The 24,572-nt window shown below is 38.2% G+C and overlaps 1 protein-coding gene across 1 annotated transcript; it reads right to left on the reverse strand.

The window, feature by feature from the left end:
* Window positions 1–20,248: 20,248 nt before the first annotated feature.
* On the reverse strand, window positions 20,249–24,329 carry LOC133302604 (flavonoid 3'-monooxygenase-like). The gene is made up of 3 exons (XM_061502414.1): window positions 23,886–24,329; window positions 21,895–22,341; window positions 20,249–20,896 (listed from the first exon to the last, which is right to left on the reverse strand). The coding sequence occupies exons 1-3, from the start codon at window positions 24,327–24,329 to the stop codon at window positions 20,249–20,251; spliced, it is 1,539 nt and encodes a 512-aa protein (XP_061358398.1).
* Between the last annotated feature and the right edge of the window lie 243 nt (window positions 24,330–24,572).

Consider the following 24,572-nt stretch of genomic DNA (forward strand, 5'->3'; position numbering starts at 1 on the left):
CAGCGTTCTTGATCAACCGTCTACCCACTCGGGTTCTTGATCATGTAAGTCTTATTCACTCCATGACTTCTTTTTTTCCTTCTGTTCCAACTTTGCAAAGTCTTCCTCCTCGAGTGTTTGGGTGTGTTGTCTTTGTTCATATTAATAAACAGCATCGCAGTAAGTTGGATCCTAGGGCTCTTAAATGTGTCTTCCTTGGATATGCTCCTGATAAGAAGGGCTACAAGTGTTATCACCCTGGTAGTCGGAAATTTTTTGTTTTTATGGATGTTACATTTCAGGAATCTGAGTCCTTTTTCCAAGGTCCTCATCTTCAGGGGGAGAATAATTCACTAGAAGACTCATCACCTTCCTTCTTTGAATTTGAATCTTCAGTGTCTACTCCTTCACCTGAGTCAGCGTCTCTTCCTCTTGTTCCTGTTCCCAATGTGTCTATGTCTGATCCTCCTGTGACTGATCCTCCTATGACTGATACACATCCCACATTGCCTCAGCAGCAACCTCAATCGTCTGAACCACTGGTAAGTCCTGAATCTCATATTTCTGATCATGATACTTCTGATGACTTACCCATTACTACTGATTCTGATGATTTACCCATTGCTCTTAGAAAAGGAAAAAGATCATGTCCCAAGAAATCTTGTTCCTCTTGTACTCAATACCCTATCTCTCATTTTGTTTCCACTGCTAATCTGTCTGTGCAGCACAAAAGCTTTGTTTCAGCACTAGACTCTATTGCAATCCCAAAATCAGTACATGAAGCCTTGAAAGATGGGAATTGGGCTCAAGCCATGCAAGAGGAGATGAATGCATTGGAGAAAAATAAAACATGGGAGATTATTGATAGACCTACTGGAAAGAAAACAGTAGGGTGCAGATGGGTTTATGCCCTGAAATATAATTCTGATGGAACTCTTGAGAGATACAAAGCTCGATTAGTTGCCAAAGGTTACTCTCAAACCTATGGAATTGATTATGAAGAAACATTTGCTCCAGTTGCAAAGATGAATACGGTGAGAGTTTTGTTATCCCTTGCTGCCCATTACAATTGGGATATAAACCAATTTGATGTGAAGAATGCTTTCCTCAATGGTAAGTTAGAAGAAGAAGTCTACATGGAAATTCCGCCTGGTTTTGATTCTGTGAAGGGAGAAAATAAAGTTTGTAAAATAAAAAAGGCCTTGTATGGATTGAAGCAGTCACCTCGTGCCTGGTTTGGAAAGTTTACTAAGGTTATGATGACCTTAGGATATAAACAAAGTCAAGGAGATCACACACTTTTTTTCAAGCACTCCCAAAATGGGAAGCTTACTGTGCTCCTTGTATATGTTGATGATATTATTATCACATGTGATGATTTTGTGGAGAGACAGATTCTGCAAACACGGCTTGCCTCTGAGTTTGAAGTCAAAGACCTTGGGAAACTGAGATATTTCCTAGGGATAGAAGTAGCTCATTCGAGCAAAGGAATCTTTATCAGCCAGAGGAAATATGTTCTTGATCTTCTCAAAGAAGCAGGAAAGCTCGGGTGTAAACCCTCTAATACTCCTATTGAGCAGAATCACAAGATGTGCTATGAAGAGGAGAGTCCTCCAGTTGATAAAGGACAATATCAACGGCTAGTTGGGAAATTGATATTTGGCCCATACTAGACCAGACTTAGCTTATGCCGTTAGTGTTGTCAGTCAGTTTATGCACGATCCAAAGGAGAAACATATGCAGGCAGTAGAGAGAATTCTTCAGTATCTGAAAGGTACTCCTGGTAAAGAGTTGTTATTCCGACGTAATGACAATCTATCTTTAGAAGTCTACACAGATGCTGATTATGCTGGATCCGTGACTGACCGTCGTTCTACCACTGGTTATTGCATGTTTCTTTGTGGTAACTTGGTGACATGGAGAAGTAAGAAACAAGATGTGGTCGCCAGATCAAGTGCAGAAGCTGAATTTCGAGCTATGGCTCAAGGCATTTGTGAGTAACTGTGGCTGAAAATTGTACTTGATGATCTAAAAATAAAATGTGAGGGACCTATGAAGCTGCTATGTGATAATAAGTCCGCTATTTGTATAGCTCATAATCCAGTTCAACATGATCGGACTAAACATATTGAGGTCGACCGCCATTTCATCAAAGAGAAACTTGATAGCGGGTTGATTACCACTCCATACATTCCCACTGGGCGTCAATTAGCTGATCTATTGACAAAGGGGCTTCCTTCAGATAGATTTCAAGAACTTGCTAGCAAGCTGGGAATGATAAATATCTATTCCTCAGCTTGAGGGAGGGTGTTGTAAATAGTAATTATGTAGTCATTTATTAGTAATTATATAGTCATTTATTTGTATTTATTTAGTCCGTTACTTGTATATTGGGCCAAGCCCATTAGGTCAAAATTAGGTCAAGAAGTCTCTATAAATAGAGACCCCTATGTACAGATTCAAATACAAATCAATAATATTTCATAACCCTTTTTCAAGTGAAAATAAATGACAACAGAATTAGACATCATACTCGCGTGGTAGCATCTCTTGCCATTTGCAGAAATGTAAAAATAAAATAAAGTCGAATGTGCAGCTAGCAATACTATATCTACAAACACCACTTGATTTTGATTGCTTCCAATATTGCCATTGAAAAATGGGTCTCCAAATTCAAAAATGTATTTTCTGATAAGGAATTAATTAGCATGAGAATTCTAAGGTGTACAATGAGAGCACCTCTCTGAGACTGAGGTTTGACTAAAAATTTATTGAATAAATTTTAAATTTAATCCTATAACTTGTATGATTGTGCAGTCGTAGTCGACGCATAATGTTTTCATTGGACTTCGTGTAATACTTTCATAATATAAAAGGGTTATATTTATCTCATTTTACATAAGAGAAACAATTTTTCTAGACACACAAAAGAGAGGTGGGTCCCACCACTCTTTTTTTTCTCTCCTCTTACTTGTGGGTCTCACTTGTAATTTTATTTCTACAACATGAGATAACTATTTTCCTACAACATAAGAAAAGTATTTTCCAATGTAAAAGTAGGAGAACTTTCCAATTAGTAAAATTTTAGATGGGTAGTCAAGAAACTTCACATAAAGATGCTGAGAATCAAACCTTTGTATCTTTTATTATTAAATACGTGAATAATTTTGCAAAAAAAGTTATGAATAACAAAATTAAAACTTGTTTTCATGAGTATGTTGATTCTCTCTTTCCACCTTTTTCCTCTCTCTTTGTTATTGTTCTGGTTTGGCCAAAATGCTTTGCCCAGTTGACCCAAATGGCCAACCGACAAAGCCACTCTCACTTAGCCACTTGTTTCTTCATACTTTCCATGCACGCGTGACCTTTTACAATCTAGGGATCACGCAGCCTCACACCTAATGGGGCTCAAATGGATGAAAACAATTGTGGCATCACACTTTGCATATTAGGAGGAATTCTCCAACTTTCTATATAAAGGAAACTCAGCTCCTTCATTATTCATCTTTTCCATTCACTATCCATTCTTGTTACTCTGCTAAAATCTCACCTTAGTCACAATCGTAGCCCAACTTCAGCTCCCTCCTCTGCAACCTCAACTAGATTGTGGCTAGCACGGTGACACCACAGTGCTTTGGTCTATACCACCGCCTATCTTGTCTTCGTCAGAACAACATACTCCACCTTTTGGGGAAACAGATCCATACCATAAATTTCGATAAATTTTAGGGATGCTGTCTATGAGGAGCGATAAATTTCGATTCCCATTTCACAATTCTTGTTTTCCTTAATCTTTTAGAAGATTTCTTGTTTTTGTACCCACAAACCTGCAATAATGGTGAATACTCATCGCACTACTTGCGTGAACCATGAACCAATTCCTGATGGTCATGTGGAGAATGTGGATGAGCATTTGGTCTCCTCCGTTCGAGCTCCTGCTCAACCTCAACCTCTTCCACCAACAGGCCTCATGGATCCAGCAACCAAAGAACTCTTCGAGAATCAGGTGAAGGAGAACCAACGCCTTCGTCAAATGGTTGCAAATATCACTAACCCATCCATACTGGCAACAATTCAACCGATGGAAGATGGAATGTTTTAACCACAAGTTCAGATCGCTACGCTTCCTATGGCAAATATGGTGATTCAACATATTCATGTTCACCCACATCCGGCTATCTCCAAGGCTGGCCATCCAGCTCTTGTGTCGCAAGTTGTTGAGCCTGTCATGAAGCCTCTAGTTGTTTAGGCTCCACCTCTGAATCTTATAGTGGCAACAATGTTACCACTAATTCAACAAGCTAGTCAGGAACAACCTTTAGGAGCCCAAGTTCCTTTTCAACCTCTCTACCAATACTAAATCCAACCTGCATTTCAGGTGGCAGAAGTCTAGCAGCAACCTCACCCCCAAGCCATTTGGTCGATGATGTTGGTCAGAATTTGAATCACCTGCTAGTAATCATCAACTGACCTCCCTCTCCTCCTCTAGAATACCCACAACACATGTGATTCGTAAATGCCCACTGGTGGATGCTATCAGATGTTTCCGAATTCCATACAAATTCAAGGTTCCCACTAACCTATCAACCTAGGAAGGAGGCTCTGACCCTTATGATTGGATCAGCTAGTTCGAAGCTACTATGACCCTGCACGGAGAAACAAACCTCTTGATGTGAAGAACTTTCCCAACTCTGTTGAAAATGAAAGCTTTAGCGTGGTATACCTCCCTTCTGATCAGAAGCATCTCTACCTGGGCAGATCTTGCCCAGAAATTTTTGGTTCATTTTGCCACTGCCTGCTCGATTCCCAAAACTGTCTTAGGCAATCCCACCACGAAGTCCATGGAAACGCTCTCCCATTTCCACTGTGGAATCTCAAGAGGTTGAAGCTTACCAGACGGCTTCTGGTGTTCTATCTTCACCTTCTGGCATAACAAACACTTGAACACGAAAACAACAATGTCCTTCTTCATTCCAAGATACACCGTCCTGGTTCTTCACATAATCCAGGCACTCTTTCTAAACTTGCGCCTCTTGGATCCTTTTCCAAAAGCTCGTTCTCGACTCTCCCAGTCTCCATCTCGAGAAGTGCACCCCCAAACAAGGAAGTCATCGTCAGTTCTCGAAACTTCACAAAAACAACAAAAACGACATTCGACTCTCTGGGATCACCAGCCACTTTCTCAATAGAGGTGACCTGACCCCACATACTCTAATCCACACAAAACTTGAGTGAGTTTTGTCCTATTCCATGACTCTAACATCGACTTGACTTACAATTTTATAAATCATTATTCTCAAAATAAATTCATATTCCTTTTACAGTACGAAATTATAATCATGTTCATTTCAACCAATACATGCTAGTTAACATGCTCATTCACATAATAACGTACCTTAGTTCATGTACACCTGCAAAATTTTCAATTCCAATAACATAATAAATCAAAAACTCTATGCAACAGTATACCCCAATCTCCATGGCATCTGCAAAATCGAGAGTCAATTAAAGGTGAAATAACATTGATACATTACCACGGTTTATCGTACTTATTTCATGCTTTACACTATCCATGGTGTTAATATGCCAACTACTTATGAAGCAGATCAATAATAACATATGAACCTAGAGTCATGGAGACCACTCAACCCATAAAACTAATTGTACATGCACTTGCCTCGCATATACAAGATCACGCGTGGCCTTGCCACAAAGTCCAAGTGTTATACACTTAATTCCTTGAAGAGAATTTCACAGTCTCAAACAAGGCACCATCACGATTATGTAATGGCGTAAGGCATCATACCTTTTTAACACAAATGATCGGTGCTCCCCTTGGAGACACGCTCAGTCAGATAAAGTTTTTCGTCGAAAGATCCTCAATATGCTCCTTAAACTCCACCAACTCTGGTGGCGACATCCGGTATGGAGCTAATGAAATGGGCCCCACACCAGGCAACAAATCAATGGAGAACTCTATCTCCCTCTATGGCGAAAACTCAGGAATCTCCTCAGGAAACACCTCGAGGAATTCCCCCACCACAGGAATGCCAGTGATATCCTCCTGTGTCCCATTCACCAAATCTCCCAACATGACATAACCGAATGCCCCTGCTCTCTAGGCTCTCCTGGCCTGCAGTAATGAAATAAAAGGCGAGTAACTGGCTGTGGAATCACACTGAGACATCACCACTCGCTTGGCACAACAATCAATCATTACATAGTTCTTGGACAACCAATTCATGCCAAGGATGATTTCCAAGTTAGCCATCGGTAATCCAATCAGATCTACCAAAAAATCACAGCCATCCCACTGAAACACGACATCTCGATGTACAGTGGAAGTATCACACTTTTCTCCAGTGGCGGTAGACACCCGCAACAATGGAGAAAGCACAGCAATGGGCACTCAAGCCCCACAGCAATCGGGGTGGCAATAAAAGAATACGTCGCCCCGAAATTAAACAAAACATCAACAGCTATTCCACAAATGGAACAGTACCTCTAACAAGGTTCGGAGCTCTGTCTGGCTGCTGCCGATCCAAAATGTAAACACGACCAGTGGCAGGTGGCACAACAGGTGCCGCTGAAGGTGGAGCCGAAATCATCTGAAGAGGGGTCTCCTGAATTGCTGCAGCCCTAGCAACTGAAACATAACAGTACTTGGCCATATGGCCACTCTTTCAACAATTGAAACAAAGCAGCTCTCCAGTAGCACAACGTCCAACATGCTCCTTTCTGCATCCTGCACACCAAGGAGAGGATGGAGGTCTAGCAAAACCTCCCTGCTGCGAAGAAGTCCTCGTGAACTGACTAGGTGCTTGCCTAGCAGCCAACTGCTTCCCTTTTCCCTTTCCAGCAAACTTCCTGTTTTTCCAGGAAGTGGAACCACCAGTTCCCTTAACATCAGCTACTTTGGCCCTATTGGCCTTGCTCACAATACAGACGTCCTCAATGTCTCGACACTGTTGAATCAAAGTGCCGAAATCTCTGGATACAGCACCAGCAATCCTGTCAGCTATCTCCTCATTAAGTCCCCTACGGAACTTAGCAACCAAAAACGTCGAAGTAGGCATGGCGATACAGAAATGTGCAAACTTGGCCAGATTGAACTTAGCCAAGTACTCGTCCACAGACAACGAGCCTTGCACCAGATGGTCAAACTCTCCTTGCTTCCGCTCCTGCGCATCATAAGAAAAATATCTGCCAAGGAAACAATCCTCGAAGAATGGCCATGTCATCACATGACCCTGCATCTTATAAGCGTGAGAGGTGTTCGTCCACCACTCATGAGCATCGCCCTCCATCATGCACGTCACAAACATCAATTTATGCGGATCAGTGCACTGCATCACCCTGAATATCTTGTCCAGGGCCTGAAGCCATCTAGCAGCAGCAATAGGATCATAAAATCCATCAAAAGAAGGTGGCTTATGCTTGCGGAAAGCATTCAGCCGGCGGTCAATCGCGTCACGGTCCTCAACAGGCTCAAGATAGGGTTGCATCATCCCAGTAAGATGAGTGGCAACCTCAATGTGACTCTGACTTTCGTCCTGAAGACTGGGTGGAGGCGGTGGTGGTGGTGGCGGAGGGAACTGACCATCATTGCGGCTAGCCCTCGTCTCCTCCAACATGACCCTCATCATGGTCATGTTCGCCAGCCGGTTCGCCTCAAGAATATCTTCTGTGGCCTTCCGGTTCGCCTCTCGAACGACATCCATCATCGCCATGTTGGCCAAGTTGGCGGCCTCCTGATCGCCTTGTCTAGCCGCCTGCATCTCAGCTAATGTAGTTAGGACCGGGTCGGATTAACCCTCAGTCTTCTTACGATTTCTCCTTGGCATTACCATGACTCTGCACAAGTTACACAAAGAATGAGGTGATCAGGCCCATACAATGTGGTCACGCATGCATCATCATCATAAAACCCAACTGAGAAAACTCACAAGACAAGACACACGGCAAAACATCCTAGTTATTGCAATATATACAAGCTTTTCCCTAGAAAGTGCTCTGATACCATAAAATGTAACATCCCGTGTATACCCGGTTTGTTATCATGTCATCGTATTAAGCTACGCTTAATTAAAATTGCGGAATACCTTTTTCTTTTCAATTATGACATCATTAATATTAACCAAGTTAATTACTTAGTTCTCTTTCAAAATATTGCCTATATGTAATTGAAAATAAAGCTAGATACACTGAATAACCTCAATATATATAAATAACTGTGAGTATTTAAGTCACGGAACTACAACACGCAGTCCGGACCAATCTTGATAGTTTATACAACTCAACTCAATTAAACTAAACACAGTCAAACAAACGTGGCATGGACAATCCTCATGCTCACCAAATAAACAACATACTTAGCAAGTCTCAATACAAACAACATGGTAATGGTTAAGGCAAAACCATTAAACAGGTACATCAGCAATATCATCATGCATATCAATCAACTAAGCTTCGGCCTCCTGCCACTAGAGGTCTCAACCTCCGAGGTACCTGAACCTGTAAATGTGCCCCAAACGTGGGGTGAGATCTCTAAAAAGAAATCTCAGTAAGACAAGGGGTCCTCAAGGACTCTTCTGCCCCAAGCTCACTTACAGGCATAATATAAGTTCAAAACAGTAATTTCAATGCATGTTCATGTTAAGCATATATTTCGTGACATTATAATCTCTTGCTCAACGAGCTAACATTTAACTCATTAATCATGTGATGTATGCAAAATGCGGTTCGAATGGCCAGTGAACAGGATAGGGATTATGCACGTCTGCGACCCATCTAAACATAAGAGTCACAGTCTTATGCCTTACACACCAGAGTCGCTGTCTGATTGTGTAAGTAACAACATCACTTTCGTACACTACATGCCTTACACACTAGAGTCGCTGTCTGATTGTGTAAGTAACAACATCACTTTTGTACACTACATGCCTGACACACTAGAGTCACTGTCTGATTGTGTAAGTAACAACAAGCATATTCATACATCTCAGGCATATATCAATGCAAATAACATTTTCATAAAATCATCCCATGCATATAAATCACCCTCTCATGGAGGTCGGTGGAACAGACAACAGATCAATCCGAGGACACGAAAGCTTACCTCTTAAGCTAACTGTTTCTTTCAAGAGTTCACACTGGCCCAAGGTCCACAAACAGCACCCTCACGGTGTGTTTATAACAGAAACAATCATTCCCATGCTTCTTTGGTTTCACTTTCAACAACCGCAAATGCTATTGGCAACACCTTACTGTTTCCATCTTGCGTTGTGGTGATCAATAATGTCCCTTTATATTTTTCGTATAGATGCGTACCATCGACTTGAATAACTGGTTTACACCATTTAAAAGCCTTGCGACATTGACTGAAAGTCCAAAAAACACGTTGAAAAACCCTGCACCCATTAACAACTTGTCGATTCATGACACACGGTCCATGTTGAATATGATAAACAGACCCTGGAGAAAAATCAAAATGTACCCGAACCATCTTGTAAGAATGCGTATGACTCATCCCAATAATTGTAAATCTAAGCAACTACTTTTTGCTTTGCCTTCCACGCCTTCCTATAAGAAACATCAAATCCAAAAAGGCCAGTAACTCGTTCTTATATCAAGATAATGGCCACCGACGGTGAAGCCTTGACCATGTCTGCATACCCATGAATAGCATTTCTGTATTTAGTAATAATATCCACATTGACATGATAAACACATATAAATTGACACGCACAAAAAGTTAAAGATTGCATAGTACCTAGAATGGCCTTATAAATAAATTGTGAATCAAGTTGCTTGTGATCTTGCGAAAGGGTTGTGTTGACACAAGAATGTTTTCCAACCCATTTACTGACTACCCAGTTGTTGTTATTCTTCGATTTAATTGCCCTAACTTGCCAATTGCAACCTTCTTCATGCTTACGACATTTTATAGACAACTTCATCTAGTACTCTCAACAACTACAACTTCTTGATGTTCATTCATGCAGTAATGTTTTATAGCGGCTTGGACATCGCGCTTCGACCCGAACTCTTGTTTCACATACATTTCATCTCCTCTTGTCCACGGTCCACGACCTAAGCCTTCAACATCCAGTATGTCTTCGTTCGGGTAATCCAAATTAACAGCCTCATAGTGTGGAATCGCATCCCAAAATGGCGTCACCTCTATAAATACACACATAAAAAGACAGATGGGTAAATATGGTAACTAATACAAAATTAATAATACAACCCATTTACTAACTAACCTGATGATGGTGGTACAACCGCAATATTGGACATAGGGATAACACTCTCTTGTGAGCCTGGATTATCATCATGTTCATCATCACCTGGATCAGTATCATTCTGATCATCGTCATTTGCCAATAGAGTGTCTACATCTTCTTCTTCCTCTTCCTCTTCATTGTTAGGTTCGACATTTACCATATAGTCGCTTTCTTCTCCATGCGCAATAGTTGATTGTGTGGGATGGGGTACCGATGACGATGGATTTTGTGTCTGACTGTTAAGGTCCAGACCACGTATTGGTGTTGATAAATCCTCTGATGTCTCAATATCCACGTATAACTTAACAAATTGAGACATAGTAGAGTTTTGGACAAATGTTCCAAGAAAAATGTCAATGTCCTCATCATCAGTTATTTCAAAACCTGCATATTTGCAATTTTCACATGGGACTCTACCCGTAACTGAAGATATTACCTGATTTTGTTGCAACTTCAACTTCTGACGAATCTTCTCAAGTAGATCTTCAATGGACAAGCCTCGGACATTATACATTGCTCTTTTTTCCCCTTCAAAGTTCAAACCGCCTACACTGTTAATTTTAGAATCATTATAATATACAAATGAACAAAATTGTTCCATTGTAGTATTGTGTTTTTATCAAATAAAACACAAAAAATTAGAGGATAGTGGACATTCAAAATAAGTAAATAAACAACAAATGTTTAAATACACATTGTAAGTGATAGAAAATAAAATATGGATGAGGAAGCGGTCAGTCAATATAAGATACAAAAATACAAATACCAGACACTAACCAAGTTGTCACATTTTGAGCAACATTGGAAGATTCTATATATAACCAAGACAAGTATTCTCGTAAGTGTCAGTAACAAGATTAGGACGTGTATGTACTTCTCACGGGACACTACCCCACGCTATCCTTGCGGGTCACCTACAGCCATATGCCGTCAACGAATATGGCAGGTTTGGTTCATAATGTAACCCATCACACTAAGTGACGGGATTAAGTCTAATTTGAGCCACGCTGGCTGCCAAACGCGTTACGATGCATGGCGGGTGTAGAAGACGTCAGATTGCATGACGGGATACTGGTGAACTCGTCAATGGAGTTGACGCGACTGGGACAGACATCCTAGGTGGCATGTAGACCCGTCAAGCTTAGAAACGACACTAAACTCGTCAGTCAACGTGACATCTTTGACTGCTCTACAATGGGCAAACTTTTTAAATGCGTCTTCATTAGGAGATACATTTAAGAATTGACCGTAGTACGGTCGTTTTGCCAATACTTAATATTTCTAATTATGTGTTTTTATCTTATAAACATCATAAAAATAACTTTTCTATACACTATTTTTAAGTTTCAGGTAACTTTTAGATATTTTCATTTTTACTCCTAAACTTTATATAATTGCACTTTTATATGAAAAGTGACTTTATTCTCATAATATGTTTTCTCATCTAATTAATCTTTCTTTATTATGGAAAATTCTTAACTACTCATTATGCAGGTCTGGGTTATTATACTTATCGCATTAAACATTCAATTGTATATTAGTTCATCCACTAATCATAGAATATAGCCCCTAGTGCTTGTTTATTGGTCCGTATACCAATACACAAAAAATTACATATGGTGCAACTATGTCATAAAACTAACAATCAACCAATCATTCAAGCAATTAACCAACACTCCCTGGAATATGTGGTGGTACACTAAGTGAGACTAATCCCAAGGTCCAAGAGTTTACCTCTTGTAGTTCAAACTTTTCATGTCTTTCCTTTGCCTAATTCAAGCCAAAATCACACACTTTCACTACCAAACACCTATGTTAAGGCAACATAATTAATCAATAAATCTTTCATCACATGAATTCACCAAGAAATCCCAAGGTCCAAGAGTTTACCTCTTGTAGTTCAAACTTTCCATGCCTTTCCTTTGCCCAATTCAAGCCAAAATCACACACTTTCACTACTAAACACATATGTTAAGGCAACATAATTAATCAATAAATCTTTCATCACATGAATTCACCAAGAAAAAGGTTCCAATCCACCAAAAATATAGGATAATTCACTTACCCTTAATTATTGAAATTTCAAGAATGTAGCCCTTAGCTCAAAGTTAATTCCAAAAATAAATCAACCACACTTTCACCACAATTATCAATACTCCTACACATATTCACAAGAATTACACATCAATTTCACCATTCATATCCTAAAATACCAAAAAACCCAAAATTCTCATGAACCTCACACACACGGACTCAATACTCTAGAAGCAAAAAGCCAAGATAAGTAAAGCTAACAAGGGTCCCAAAGTTGAAGTGTAAGCCAAGGTTGAAAGGAAACTCTTACGTGTACATTGCTGTTGGAATGCTACATCAGAACTGTTCATCTCAATAATAGTCATTGCTGCAATTATGTTGTTGAATTTATGCAGGCCAATTAATCATTTTCTTCTTTGTTACTCGAGGACGAGCAACGTTTTTAGTTTGGAGTGTGATAGCTCTCCCAAATGAGAGTTAATTTAGTATTTTTATGATGAATTTGTTGCATAAATTCCATATAAGTTGACCTCTTTGCATGATAATTGAGCTAAATATTGTATATTTATGATTAAGTGCTTTGAGATGACTAAGTATGGAAAATAAGACAATATCCCTTGATTTTGTGTAAGAAAAGATGACTTGTTGAGTGTTTGTCTTTGCAGAAAAAATTGACGTAGGAATGCTGTAGCAGAGAAGCTGATGAAGTAATGATATAGCAAGCGCTACAGCATGACAGCGTGGACAAAGGAACAACCGAACTTTTGAAATTCAAAAGTTAGTTATTCTCCAACCATACACTAGCAAGCAAAGGAAGTTTCTGAAGATTTAATCCAGAAATCACAAGGGTCAAAGACAAATTCAAAGATTGAATCTAATCCGAAAATCCCAAAGAACAAGGACAACAACCTTGATTCGGTCAACAACATTGGCACAAGAAATCCAAGAAGATAAAGATTATCCAATTAAGTGCCAACAAATCCAAAAATCCCAAGGATCAAGGACAACAAACTCAGCTCCTATTCGGTCAACAACAACATTGGCACAAGGATTTCAAGAAGATCAAGATTTTATCCAACAAGTGCCAACAGCCCAAGAATCTGGGGATACGATAAGGCTGCAACAACAAGATTCTTGGATTTTCACTCCTAACCCTAAAGCCCAATTATCCAACCACTTTTCCTATTTAAAGAGGAGTTCCCCCACGGACTCAACAAGCGAGAGAGAGGTCAGAAAGGCAAGAAAGAAGGGAGGGGAAGAATGTAGTACCCCTCCCACGTTTTAGAGAGAGAAAGTAAGGTTCTTGGAGGAGGAAGAGCTGCTGGAGCAAAGCAGTGACGACGTTTTCCTACAACATTCGTTTTAATCTTCTTTTCTGTTTTCCAATGAGTTCTTTATTTCTTTTCTCTGTTTTATTTAATTCCATTATTAGCTAAATTGCTCTATAGGTTAGGTGATAAAGTACCTATGCTGTAACATTGAGATGTATGCCTAAACTTTGTTTTTATTAATGTTTAATTAGTTATTCAACGAGTTTGCTTAATCTTATTCATGTGTGCATGTCGAGAGATACATATGTGATATTGAGGAGGTTGGGCCGAGAGGTTTCCGAATCCAGACCCTTGTTGAATTGTGTGGATTAATTAGGTTAAGAAAATTAACTTGATTAAGTTGTGGGTAGAGAGATCATTCACACCACATAGCTTTTGAACTTTAACTTTAATAATTCGGTGATTAGTTTGGCCATAGAGATGTGGGAATTAGTTATTGGGTATATATGTTAGGTTGGCCAAAAGCCCCAACATACCTTAGTGTTCGGTTACTAATTAAGCATTGATATAACATCGTTAAAGCATCGTTTCGGTATTGCTGTATCAGGGAAATTGAATCTGACCTATATCTCATCCATCATCTTAATACCTTTGAATTTAGTTTACTGTTTTCTTATTTTTAATTGTCTTTTATTTTATAAACCCCACCATAAAAATCAATATTTTTATAATTTTTTTACTTAAATAATTATTGCTTTATAAATCATCTCTGTGGGAACGATACTTAGACTTACACATCCCTTTATTACTTGTGACACGTGCACTTGCGTATTTGTGTGATTGATTAATTGATTGCAAATTGCACAACACCCAGCTCTTAAACAGAGCTTCGTAATTAGGCAGGGAAGGCAGACAACAGTCTTCCTGATCTCTTTCTTCAGGCTGCCGTAGATAAAGGGTACTACATCAAAAGGAATATTTCTCATAATGCAGTAGATTTGCACCTGGAGTGCCACTTGACAATGGCATCGTGAGTGGATGGAGTAAGGTTGGAGTTAGCAAAAAGTGACCAGAATCTGGCCTCGTCCTTCAGACTGCCCTTGCAGAGGGCTCTTTTTGAGTAAACTGGATCACTAATGATGATCAAGTTCTTTACTTCCAGTGCGAATTGTGGGTCCTCTTTGCTTTCGATGTACCCTTAGTACGGGCAGTTGGGAATAGTTGGGAGGTTGAGGACTTCCTTGATGGCCGCATGGGAAAATGATATTTTCTTCCCCCTTACCATCACCTCATCATTGGTGTATCCCACAGGCAACCTCTTTGCGCGATATAGGAACTCATCCACCAAGGAAGTGTTGAGTTCTCGTACATCTGTGGCGAACAAAGTCCACCGGAGTTTAGTCAAGGTTTCTTCACGAATGATGGAAGAGGAGCCTTGTCCTGCAAGAAGATGTTTCTCTCTGGGTAGAGAGCTACAGCATCTTCGGTGAGTTCTGGCTTTTGGCCACGGCTAGCCACAGGGGTAACACTTATTGAAAGTCTGGTCATGGTTGAAGAAGAAGAGGTTAGGGCAAAATGCAGGAAAAAGGGTTTAATGAGAGCAAAAGTTTCTAAGTTAGCAGAAGGTAGTAAGGCTTTGAATGAGGAAGGAGATGAGTTTAAATAAGCATGCAAGGGAGGGAAAGTGAGGAGTTTTTCAGGACATGGAGGTTAAAGACAAGAAGTTGAGGAGGTAGTGGAATGGGAACGTTATGGAACGAATGGTCAGGGTGAGTGGTATTCAACTGCTACTGATGGTGGTAAGGAGGTGGAACAGTTTAGGTTAGAAATGTGGGAGAGAGGGAAATAGGGTAGGAGCAGTTGCATTAATGGCTAAGGAGACAGTTGTTTTATCAGGGCACGTTTTCAAAATCTACAATGAGTGCAGATTTGATAACGGCTGCGTATATGTAAGTGACTCAGCAGGGACAGGTGTCCTTGTCACTCTTATCTCCTATGCCAGGGAACATTTCCTTTGTCTTTTTGCCTATAAAAAAAATAAACTAACACCCTAATAATAAAAATGCAAACTTACCCAACAAAAGAAACCTGAATATAAATTGCATTGCAACGAAATACTACTTATTTATTAAGATTAATATTAATATATATATATATAAATATTATTTTATTTTTTTATTTATATATATATATATATATATATATATATATTTTATATGGGAGTGTGTGGTTTTTGAACCACCCCAAAACTACGTTCCTGGAACGAAAGATATTTTACTTATTTGGACATGGAGTTGAACATCAGACGTTCCCTCCATTTTGGGAGCTGTGTGGTTAAGTTTAACCACCCCAAAACTTTGCTCTTTGTGTAAAGGGCAAAGGTATCCACTGGGTTGCCTCCCAGTCAGCGCTTAGTTTAATGTCTTTAGCTAGACATGTTATGTACCTCTCATTCTTATGGAGAAGAGGTTGAAGGAACTTCAGTATCTCCTGGGAGTTTTCCTGGTGTTCTGGTGTTGAGGCTAGCAGCTATCTGTCTCAGGTGGGATTCAATATTTCTGACCACAGCATCGTTCCTAGTGACATATTCTTTGACATAATTTTTCAAGGTGTTGATGTGTTGGTCATCTCTTTGGAATGGAGCATAATTGGTTATTCTTTGTGGTTCATATGCTCCATTTCTGCTGCCTTGTTGATATTGTTGTTGCTGATTGTTGTATGGTCTTTGGTTTGTGGGTGGTCTCCATTGAGGATTATGGTTCTGATCTTTCACTATGGTTCCTCCAGAATTTTGATTATTATTTCTTCCTGCTTGCTGATTGTCTCTGGATTGGGTGAAGTTTATGTTCCCAAAATTTGCTGTATAACACACCAAGGCAGTAGATGGGCAGTCTGCTGAATCATGGATGTCACCACATACTGAGAAAGGTTCACTCTCAGTTGTTGTGAGTTGTAAGACTTCCATCCTTGGTTGTTCTTGATTAGCTTTCAGATTCTTCACCTCATTTATCAGTGTGGCTAGTTGGGATTCCATGGCCGTTTGTTTGTCTAGTTCGAGCATGCCTGGTTTCCTTATTGGGCTCACCCTGTCTAGTGGCCATTGGAGACATCTTTCTGCTGTGCCTTCTATGATTTCATACCTGGATTCAAGAGTTCCTGTAAAGAAATATCCTCCTACAGCAAAGTCTAAATGTGATTGAGAAGTATGATCAATCCCTTTGTAAAAAGACTGTAAGATTCCCCAACTTTCTACCCCATGGTTTGACACTTTCTAATGATATCCTTATATCTCTCCCAAGCTTCATAGAGATTTTCTCCATAAAACATTCTAAAATTAGACAGCTCTGCTCTAACATCAGCTTGGAAAGACATATGGAGAAATCTTTCTATGAACTTATTAGAAAGTTCCTCCCAAGAGTGTATGGAACCAGGGGTAAGGGTTTTCATCCATGTTTTTGCTTTTGAACCCAAGGAATGAGGGAACAACCTCATTCTCATACTTTCCTCTGTTACACCCTCAGTTTTAAAATTATCACAGATATCTTGGAAGTTTGTGAGGTGTGTGTAAGGATCTTCTGCAGGGATTCCATTGAAAACTCCTGCTTCCCTGATCATGTGAAACATGATAGGTTTGAGTTCAAAGTTGGGAGCTAATGGGGGAAGGATCACTCCCTTTTCTGGTCTGTTCCTGAAAGGAGCAGCCAAAGCTCTGAAGTTCTGTTCAGGAGGAGTTTCATCATTATTGTTATTCTGATCAGCCATATTTTCACACATATTTTCCCTGAGATCTCTTCTTCTCCTATGTAAAGTACGTTCTGGTTCAGGGTCAAAGAAGAACTCGAGTATTTCAGTGGAGTGGTGAGAATCTGTTTCAGACTCTTCACTCATAAACCATAAAACACAGATAATATGAACAACAGAATATGTGACAGAATAAGAATAGAAGAATGAAAATGGAATATACAGAGTATGTACTTAAAATAGTGTTAAGGACAAAGTTTAGTGTGTCTATCCCCGGCAACGGCGCCAAAAACTTGTTGGGTCAAAAGCTGTTGGGTGAAAAATATATTATGATGAAGAACGTTCTAGTTCAGTAAGAGAAAACACTCGTGTTCTCTTACTTTCAACCCAAGTGTGCAAGTGCACGCATCAAGTAATAAAGGGACTATTAGTGCCCAGATTATCGTTCCCACGAGGATAGAACTCTAAGTAATGCCTTAAACTGTTTTAGAAAGAACAAAAATGAAAAGAAAAGTTAGTAATTGACCTGTTTGGTCAAATGTTCCCTACTGTCTTGACAACGTTCCTTAAGAACAGTAGGTTCAATCTGACAGCAAACAGTTCATCGCTTCGTTATGTATGATATCCTTCTTGTTGAGAGAAGGAACAACAATATTCATGAGAGATTTATAGATGCAAGATTAAATAAAGAAAAAATACAAAAAAATAATAACAGTAATTAAAAGACAACAGGGTAGTCTAAAAGAGTTTTAACAGAAGGAACAGATCCACTGCTTTATTCTTAAATAGCTATTTTCTCTACTCAAGACTTAACACTTTTGTCTTTGTTCCAGTCTCTTCACTGCCAACGTCTGATTCCTCAGCTTATGGACTAAATGGCTCACAAGTTTCCATATTCCTATGGCTCCCTTGACTCCAACAGTTACTTATAACAGGACCTTCAAATGAACGAGGTGGTCCCTTATTCCTAAGACAACCAGCAGTGTTGTTTCCATAACACTGCCTTCCCCCTCTGGTTAAGCTGCCTGAAATCCCTTCCTTATGGAAGTTCCTTTCTCAGTATGTGTTCAATTTCCATTGATACACAATGAATATAGCTTACTTAACCAGAGAAGTACAAAAGCTCAGTACAAAAGCTTTGAAAATAATTCTTTAAGAATTTTACAGTTTTTCCGTTCCACAGATAGGTTAGCCCATGGCTACTACTTTAAACATAATTATTCCAAACTGAAATCCCATAGACCCGAGATTCAGTTCAGAGATAACGAGTGGAAAGGAGAGAAATAACACTTATATTTAAATGGAAAAACTTAGGTTACAATAAAATGAAAAGTGGAGAAGATGGTTGTTGCTCATGAGGAGTCTCAAGTGGATGATACAGAATAGAGAAGAAGTGTTGTCACTTAACTACAACTAAAATTATACAAAAGGAAAAAGAACTACAAAATAAACTAAGTGATATCTTCTTAAGGAATTCGATCTTTTTCTTCGTGCTGGGACGTCCTATTTATAGCATAAGAGTGGATGGCAAAGTCTGTGATTCTATTGGATTTGTTTTCTTGACTGCGTGATAGAGGCGGTGTGAACAGTGCTTCGAAGGGTGCAAGTGGCTGGATGAGACAGTTATTGTTGAGATTTGTCTTTCCTTCTGATCATCCTCATGCCTTGCTTTCCTCTTTAGCCAATAGGAACCCTTTATTCTCTGCTGCGCACGTTTCCTCTTGCTTGATTGCTGCACCGCTTATGCTTTATGAAAACTTCGTTTCAACGTTTCCTGAAAAGTGGTCAGAGAGATTGAGTGAGTGAAGCAGGTGTATTTAATGTTCTCAATCCGTTCCCTTTTTTTATATATTTTCCAAAGGATTACGTCATCATCTGTTCTCCACTGTGTTTTTGTCATAAAGATATTAAACATGTGCTTTTAGTGCTAAAGTTGCTCATCAGTTGAGAGAACATATGGTATTTTGCCATCAAAATGAGCTTAGAGGGGAACGAATTTTCGTCCCATCAATACTCACATTCAAAGACTTGTATGATTGTTATCTATATAGCCAAAAAATCATAAATGACAACTCACAACTAAAGCAGTATTTACATGTGAAGGCAGGGGGGCCACCATCCTCCCTAGCCTCTCCCTCGCTGCACCACTAATGTATGTTGTATAGCAGATAAATACTTGTATTCTTTATAGAAGGTTAATGAAGATGATAATCATTCTTGTTCGTTTTGTATTCTTGTATTCTGTATGAATTTCCTTCGTCCATATAGAGCCCCTCTCTAATAGCTTCGTAGGCTCTTCTTCGTTTAGTGCCATATCAACATTCATAGCAAAAGGATTTAGCTTTAGACTCTCAACCGAGTCATCATGATTTGTCCCAATCAATATATACATAGAAAGATTAATTAACTAGAGGAAACAAACAATTTACTTTCTCAATAATCTAACTAAATGGGCAAGTAATTGAACTTGAGCCTAAGTTATTGTAATTCTACCGAAGTGCCAAACTACAATGCATCAACAAACTCTAAAACCAATGCATATTACGATAAAGATGCATCGAAGGCTAGTATCAAATTTTGTTAAACGACAAGTGTGAAGTGAAGCAGAGAGATACATTACTATTTTGTTAAAATCTTTCAAAACCATTACTAAATATAGAAAACAAAAGAAAATAAGCAAGCTATGGTAGTAAGATTTCACCAAATAAATGTTACCAGAATAAATTTACTTTATTAGTATTGATAACATTTTGACACGAGATAATAAAATGTAACTCAATGTTATATTTCAAGTAGTAATCTTTCCCCCATTTCGGATCTTCACACATTAGTATCTGCCACACCATTTCATTTTTTATTATTATTATTAACAAGATCCTCATCAAGAGAAGGAGGGAGGGGACAACTGATAGGAAGCCCAAAATCTGAACTTGAAAATCAGGAAGATGATGAGTAAACATGTGGAGAGAGCCTGGGCTTAGGGTGCACAGATAGAGGCACTGCTCGTTGCAGGGTAAGCCCATAGGCTTCATCCATGTCAAGCTTTTCTGGGTTAAGCCCATTTTCCAGCTCCCAATCAAATGAATGGGCCAGGGTTGCAGTTAGCAACTGAACCATGCGGATCCCAAGGTTCATACCAGCACATATTCTACGTCCAGCACCAAAGGGTATAATCTCAAAGTCATTGCCCCTAACATCAACATCAGCCTTCTGCCCTCCTTGAAGGAACCTTTCAGGTTTGAACTCCAATGGCTCAGACCATTCATTGGGGTCACGTGCTATGGCCCACAAATTTACCAAGAGAGTGGCACCCTTAGGAATGTGGTACCCAAGTATCTCACAACTCTCAGCTGCAACATGTGGGAGTGAAAGAGGGGTTGATGGGTGCAAACGGAATGTTTCCTTGACCACTGCTTGTAAGTATGGTAAGTGAGGCAAATCCTCTTCTTCCACATTCCTCTCTGTGCCCACAACAGTGTCTAACTCTTGTTGGACTTGGGCCATAACTCTTGGGTACCGGATCAGTTCTGCAATGGCCCACTCTACTGTGCTTGATGATGTGTCTGTTCCAGCTGTGAACATGTTCTGCAAAATTTGGTCAATTTCATTAGTTAATGATTTATATAGTTCAGACTTTACTTTCATAATTTTAGTTTCCATGAAGAATATTCTAGTCCAGTGTTCTGCTAATAAATTTATTTTAAAAGAGCCTAATTCTTTTAGTGTGTTTGAACTTTGAACTAATGATGACATTTCACACTCCAATCTTTACATCATTGCGGTTTAATATAAAAGCTTTTGTACGACTAATGACAAAATATAACTAAAAGAAAACACAAGTTGAAGAACAAATGAGACAAAATATAACAACCTTTTTTTGTACTTTTCTCTATTCCGTTTCACCAAACTCATTTATTAGTATTTTGTTTTTGTTTTTTGTTTTTTTTTTTGGGAAATCAACATTTAACATTTTTCTAATCTTTATTGCCTTGAGCAAGTAAGTGCAAGTGGAAAGTAAGTTATAGAAAGATGGGTCCCAGAACTAATATATATATATATATATATGAGGTAGGATCCTTTGATACTAGTATCAAAAATTTGACACCTCATCTGAGAGTCATTAGATCAAAAAAGATCAACAACTTTGATATGTAAGCATGTGTTTGATACTGGTGTCAAAAATTTGACACCTCATTTGAGAGTCATTAGATCAAAAAAGATCAACGACTCTGATATGTAAGCATGTGACACCATTGATTTTTTTAAATCTAATGGTTCTCAGATAAGGTATCAAATTTGAAATTTGACATTGGTGTCAAAGGATCTACCTATATATATATATATATATATATATATATATATATATATATATATGTCAAGCTCTTTTTTTTTTTTAATATACCTGCTAAAAAAAATAAAGTAAAAAATGAAACTCAAACCACGACTAATATAGGCGAAAGATTGATCTAGTCTAGCTATGCCAACATTCGTTGGCGTATCAAGTATTTTTCTAATTATTATGGATTTAAGAAGTGGGCAAGTAAGTGCACATGAAAGTAATTTATAGAAAGGTAAATAAGTACCTGAAGTAGCGCTTTGATCTCGTAATCAGTAAACGTGTTTCCATCTTCATCCGGAACCTCTTTAAGTGACAACAATGTACTCAACAAATCCGTATGCTTCTCACTCTTTGAAGAACTCTTGTGTTCTTCAATAATGCTGGTTAAAAATGCATCATACCTTTTATGCATTTTCTTCATCTTAGCTTGCAATCCTTGAAGGTCTAGCCACTCCAAAGAAGGAATAAAGTCACTTATATTGAAAGCTCCACCTAACTTCAACGATTCTACCACTATAGCCTTAAACTCATCAGCTCTAGGATCACAGCCACCATTTCCATCGTCGAATGCTCGTCGTCCTATTATTACCCTGGCCAACGCATTGGTGGTGCATACACTCAATAGTTGTCCCAAATTCACAGCTTTTGATCCTGAATTTGCTAAGTTGTGTGTCAATCTTGTTACCTCTTCCTGCAAGTGCACTTGATTAAATTAAATTAATCAATGCTATTAGAAAATTAAATGAAATGGATTAGTGGACCCTTTTTGTTCAATCTTGAAGGATTAATGTGGTTGTTTTATGATCTGTAAGCCGGTGGTGCCTATGAAGGACACAGTCGTATGTGATAGTAGATTATTGTAAACGATAGGCAGAAAGACAAAAGAGATATGTGTGTGCACAATAATTAATAAAAAGATTAGGATTTCGATAGAATATATATATATATATATATATTGGAAATGATCCGTTTATAATTTTTTTTACAAATTACACTAAGTATGACCTGTCACACACTCTTGATTGAAGAATGACCAGTCAGACATAATGTAGTTTGTAATAGTTTGTAAACAAATATAACATTTCCATACATATATATATATATATATATATATATATATATATATATATATATATATAAGAAAGATCCGTTTATAATTTTTTTTACAAATTACATTAAATATGACCGGTCATACTTAGCGTAGTTTGAAAACAAAAGATTTATAAATATAACCTTCCTTTTATTTATATATATATATATATGGAGGGGGTTAAACGGATTTTGAAAGAATATACCTATAAGGTTTAAATATTTATAGCAGGATTTACATAAAAAATTTGTGTGTGTGTGTGTGGTAAACGGATTTTGAAAGAATATACCTATAAGGTTCAAATATTTATAGCAGGATTCACATAAAAAATTTGGTCCTATTTTTATAGATCAAGTGCGGTAGCGCTATTCATTTTAAGGGGAAAACTTGTATATGCAAACCTATTTTATATATTTGCATTATAGTAATGTATGACTTTCATTTTAAGTCGATTTGAAATTTATTTACATTCACCAAAAAAATTAATTAATTAATTAAACAATTCATGCTCTATACTTGGTGCACAGTACCATGAATGCAAAAATCATTATAAATTTATAAATTTGTGATAAAGTGATATAAAAATGCATATTGTTTATGAGTTCATCTTAGAAATTTCTAATTTGACTAATATATAAATGTTTTTACAAATATTTAGCAAGCAATCCTCTAAGAAAAAAACAATAAACTCATAACAATAATTTTACAAATTCTTTTAAAATTATTCAAAAATTAAAAGAGTATTGATAATATCAAAGTTAACCTTAATTAAAAAAAAACACACATAACTAGCCTGACAGAAGTAGATTATTCATTAATTATACGTTTTCTTTCTTTTCATAAAAAGTATATAAAGTTGAACATAGAATGATAGAATCCTTAAAAAAAATGAATAAAAAAAAAAACGATCAACGTATTATATCATGTAAATTTATACAAAAAGATTAATCTAATATTAAACAAATTCAATAATCCATTTATTATTATAAATTTAAGTACAATTATTTGTTAAAGGTAAAAAGAGAAAAGCAGGAAAAAGATAACATGGATAACAAACAGTGCAATAGCAATAAAAAAAAATCCAATCGCAAAACAATAAATTGTTATAAATATAGCATTGAAAGGAAATAGGATGTAATAATTACCTGACGCAAGTGTTTAAAATCATGCAAGGCCTTGCCGGAGAAGAGGTGAACGGAGCTAATTTTCCGGAGGAAGCGCCACCGTGGACCATAGGGAGCAAACACAAGGTCTTGATAGTTATAAGCCATGTATTTTGCTCCGGTATTCGGTGGACGGCCACTAAAATTGGCATCATGAACCTTCAAGAATTGCTCCGCCACGGAGGCCGACGCCACCACCACCACGTCCACAAACCCGAGCCGGAGGTGCATCAAAGGACCATAGGTGCGAGCCAAGGTTGCTAGTGAATGGTGTGGAACAGGACCTACGTGTGGCATGTTTCCAATTATAGGCCATGGTCTTGGACCTGGTGGGAGTTGTAGCGAAGGTCTTGTTACAAATTTCACAACACGATATATGAGGATTGCTGTTGCAATTGTAACAAAGCCAATAATCCATGAAAACATGGTTGTGGCTATGGTTTTGGACAAGGATAGTATAATATGATGATGATTAATGTTGTTATGAACTTTTGATGTCTGTCACGAAAGAACAATCTCAAAGTTATATAGAGAGAAAGCCTGTATCCGATTTTTTTTTTCCTTTGTTGAATTTTCAGAACCAACTGAAATGGTGACTTATCTAGTTTGTATTAGACACTAGAACTGGTGGTTTTTAAATTCATTAAAACTTTGACTAACACAAGGCAA

The sequence above is a fragment of the Gastrolobium bilobum genome, unplaced genomic scaffold (genome assembly GCF_033153095.1).
Source record: "Gastrolobium bilobum isolate Gb01-03AN ecotype WA unplaced genomic scaffold, APGP_CSIRO_Gbil_v1 utg12088, whole genome shotgun sequence".
In the NCBI taxonomy this organism is placed as follows: Eukaryota; Viridiplantae; Streptophyta; class Magnoliopsida; order Fabales; family Fabaceae; genus Gastrolobium; species Gastrolobium bilobum.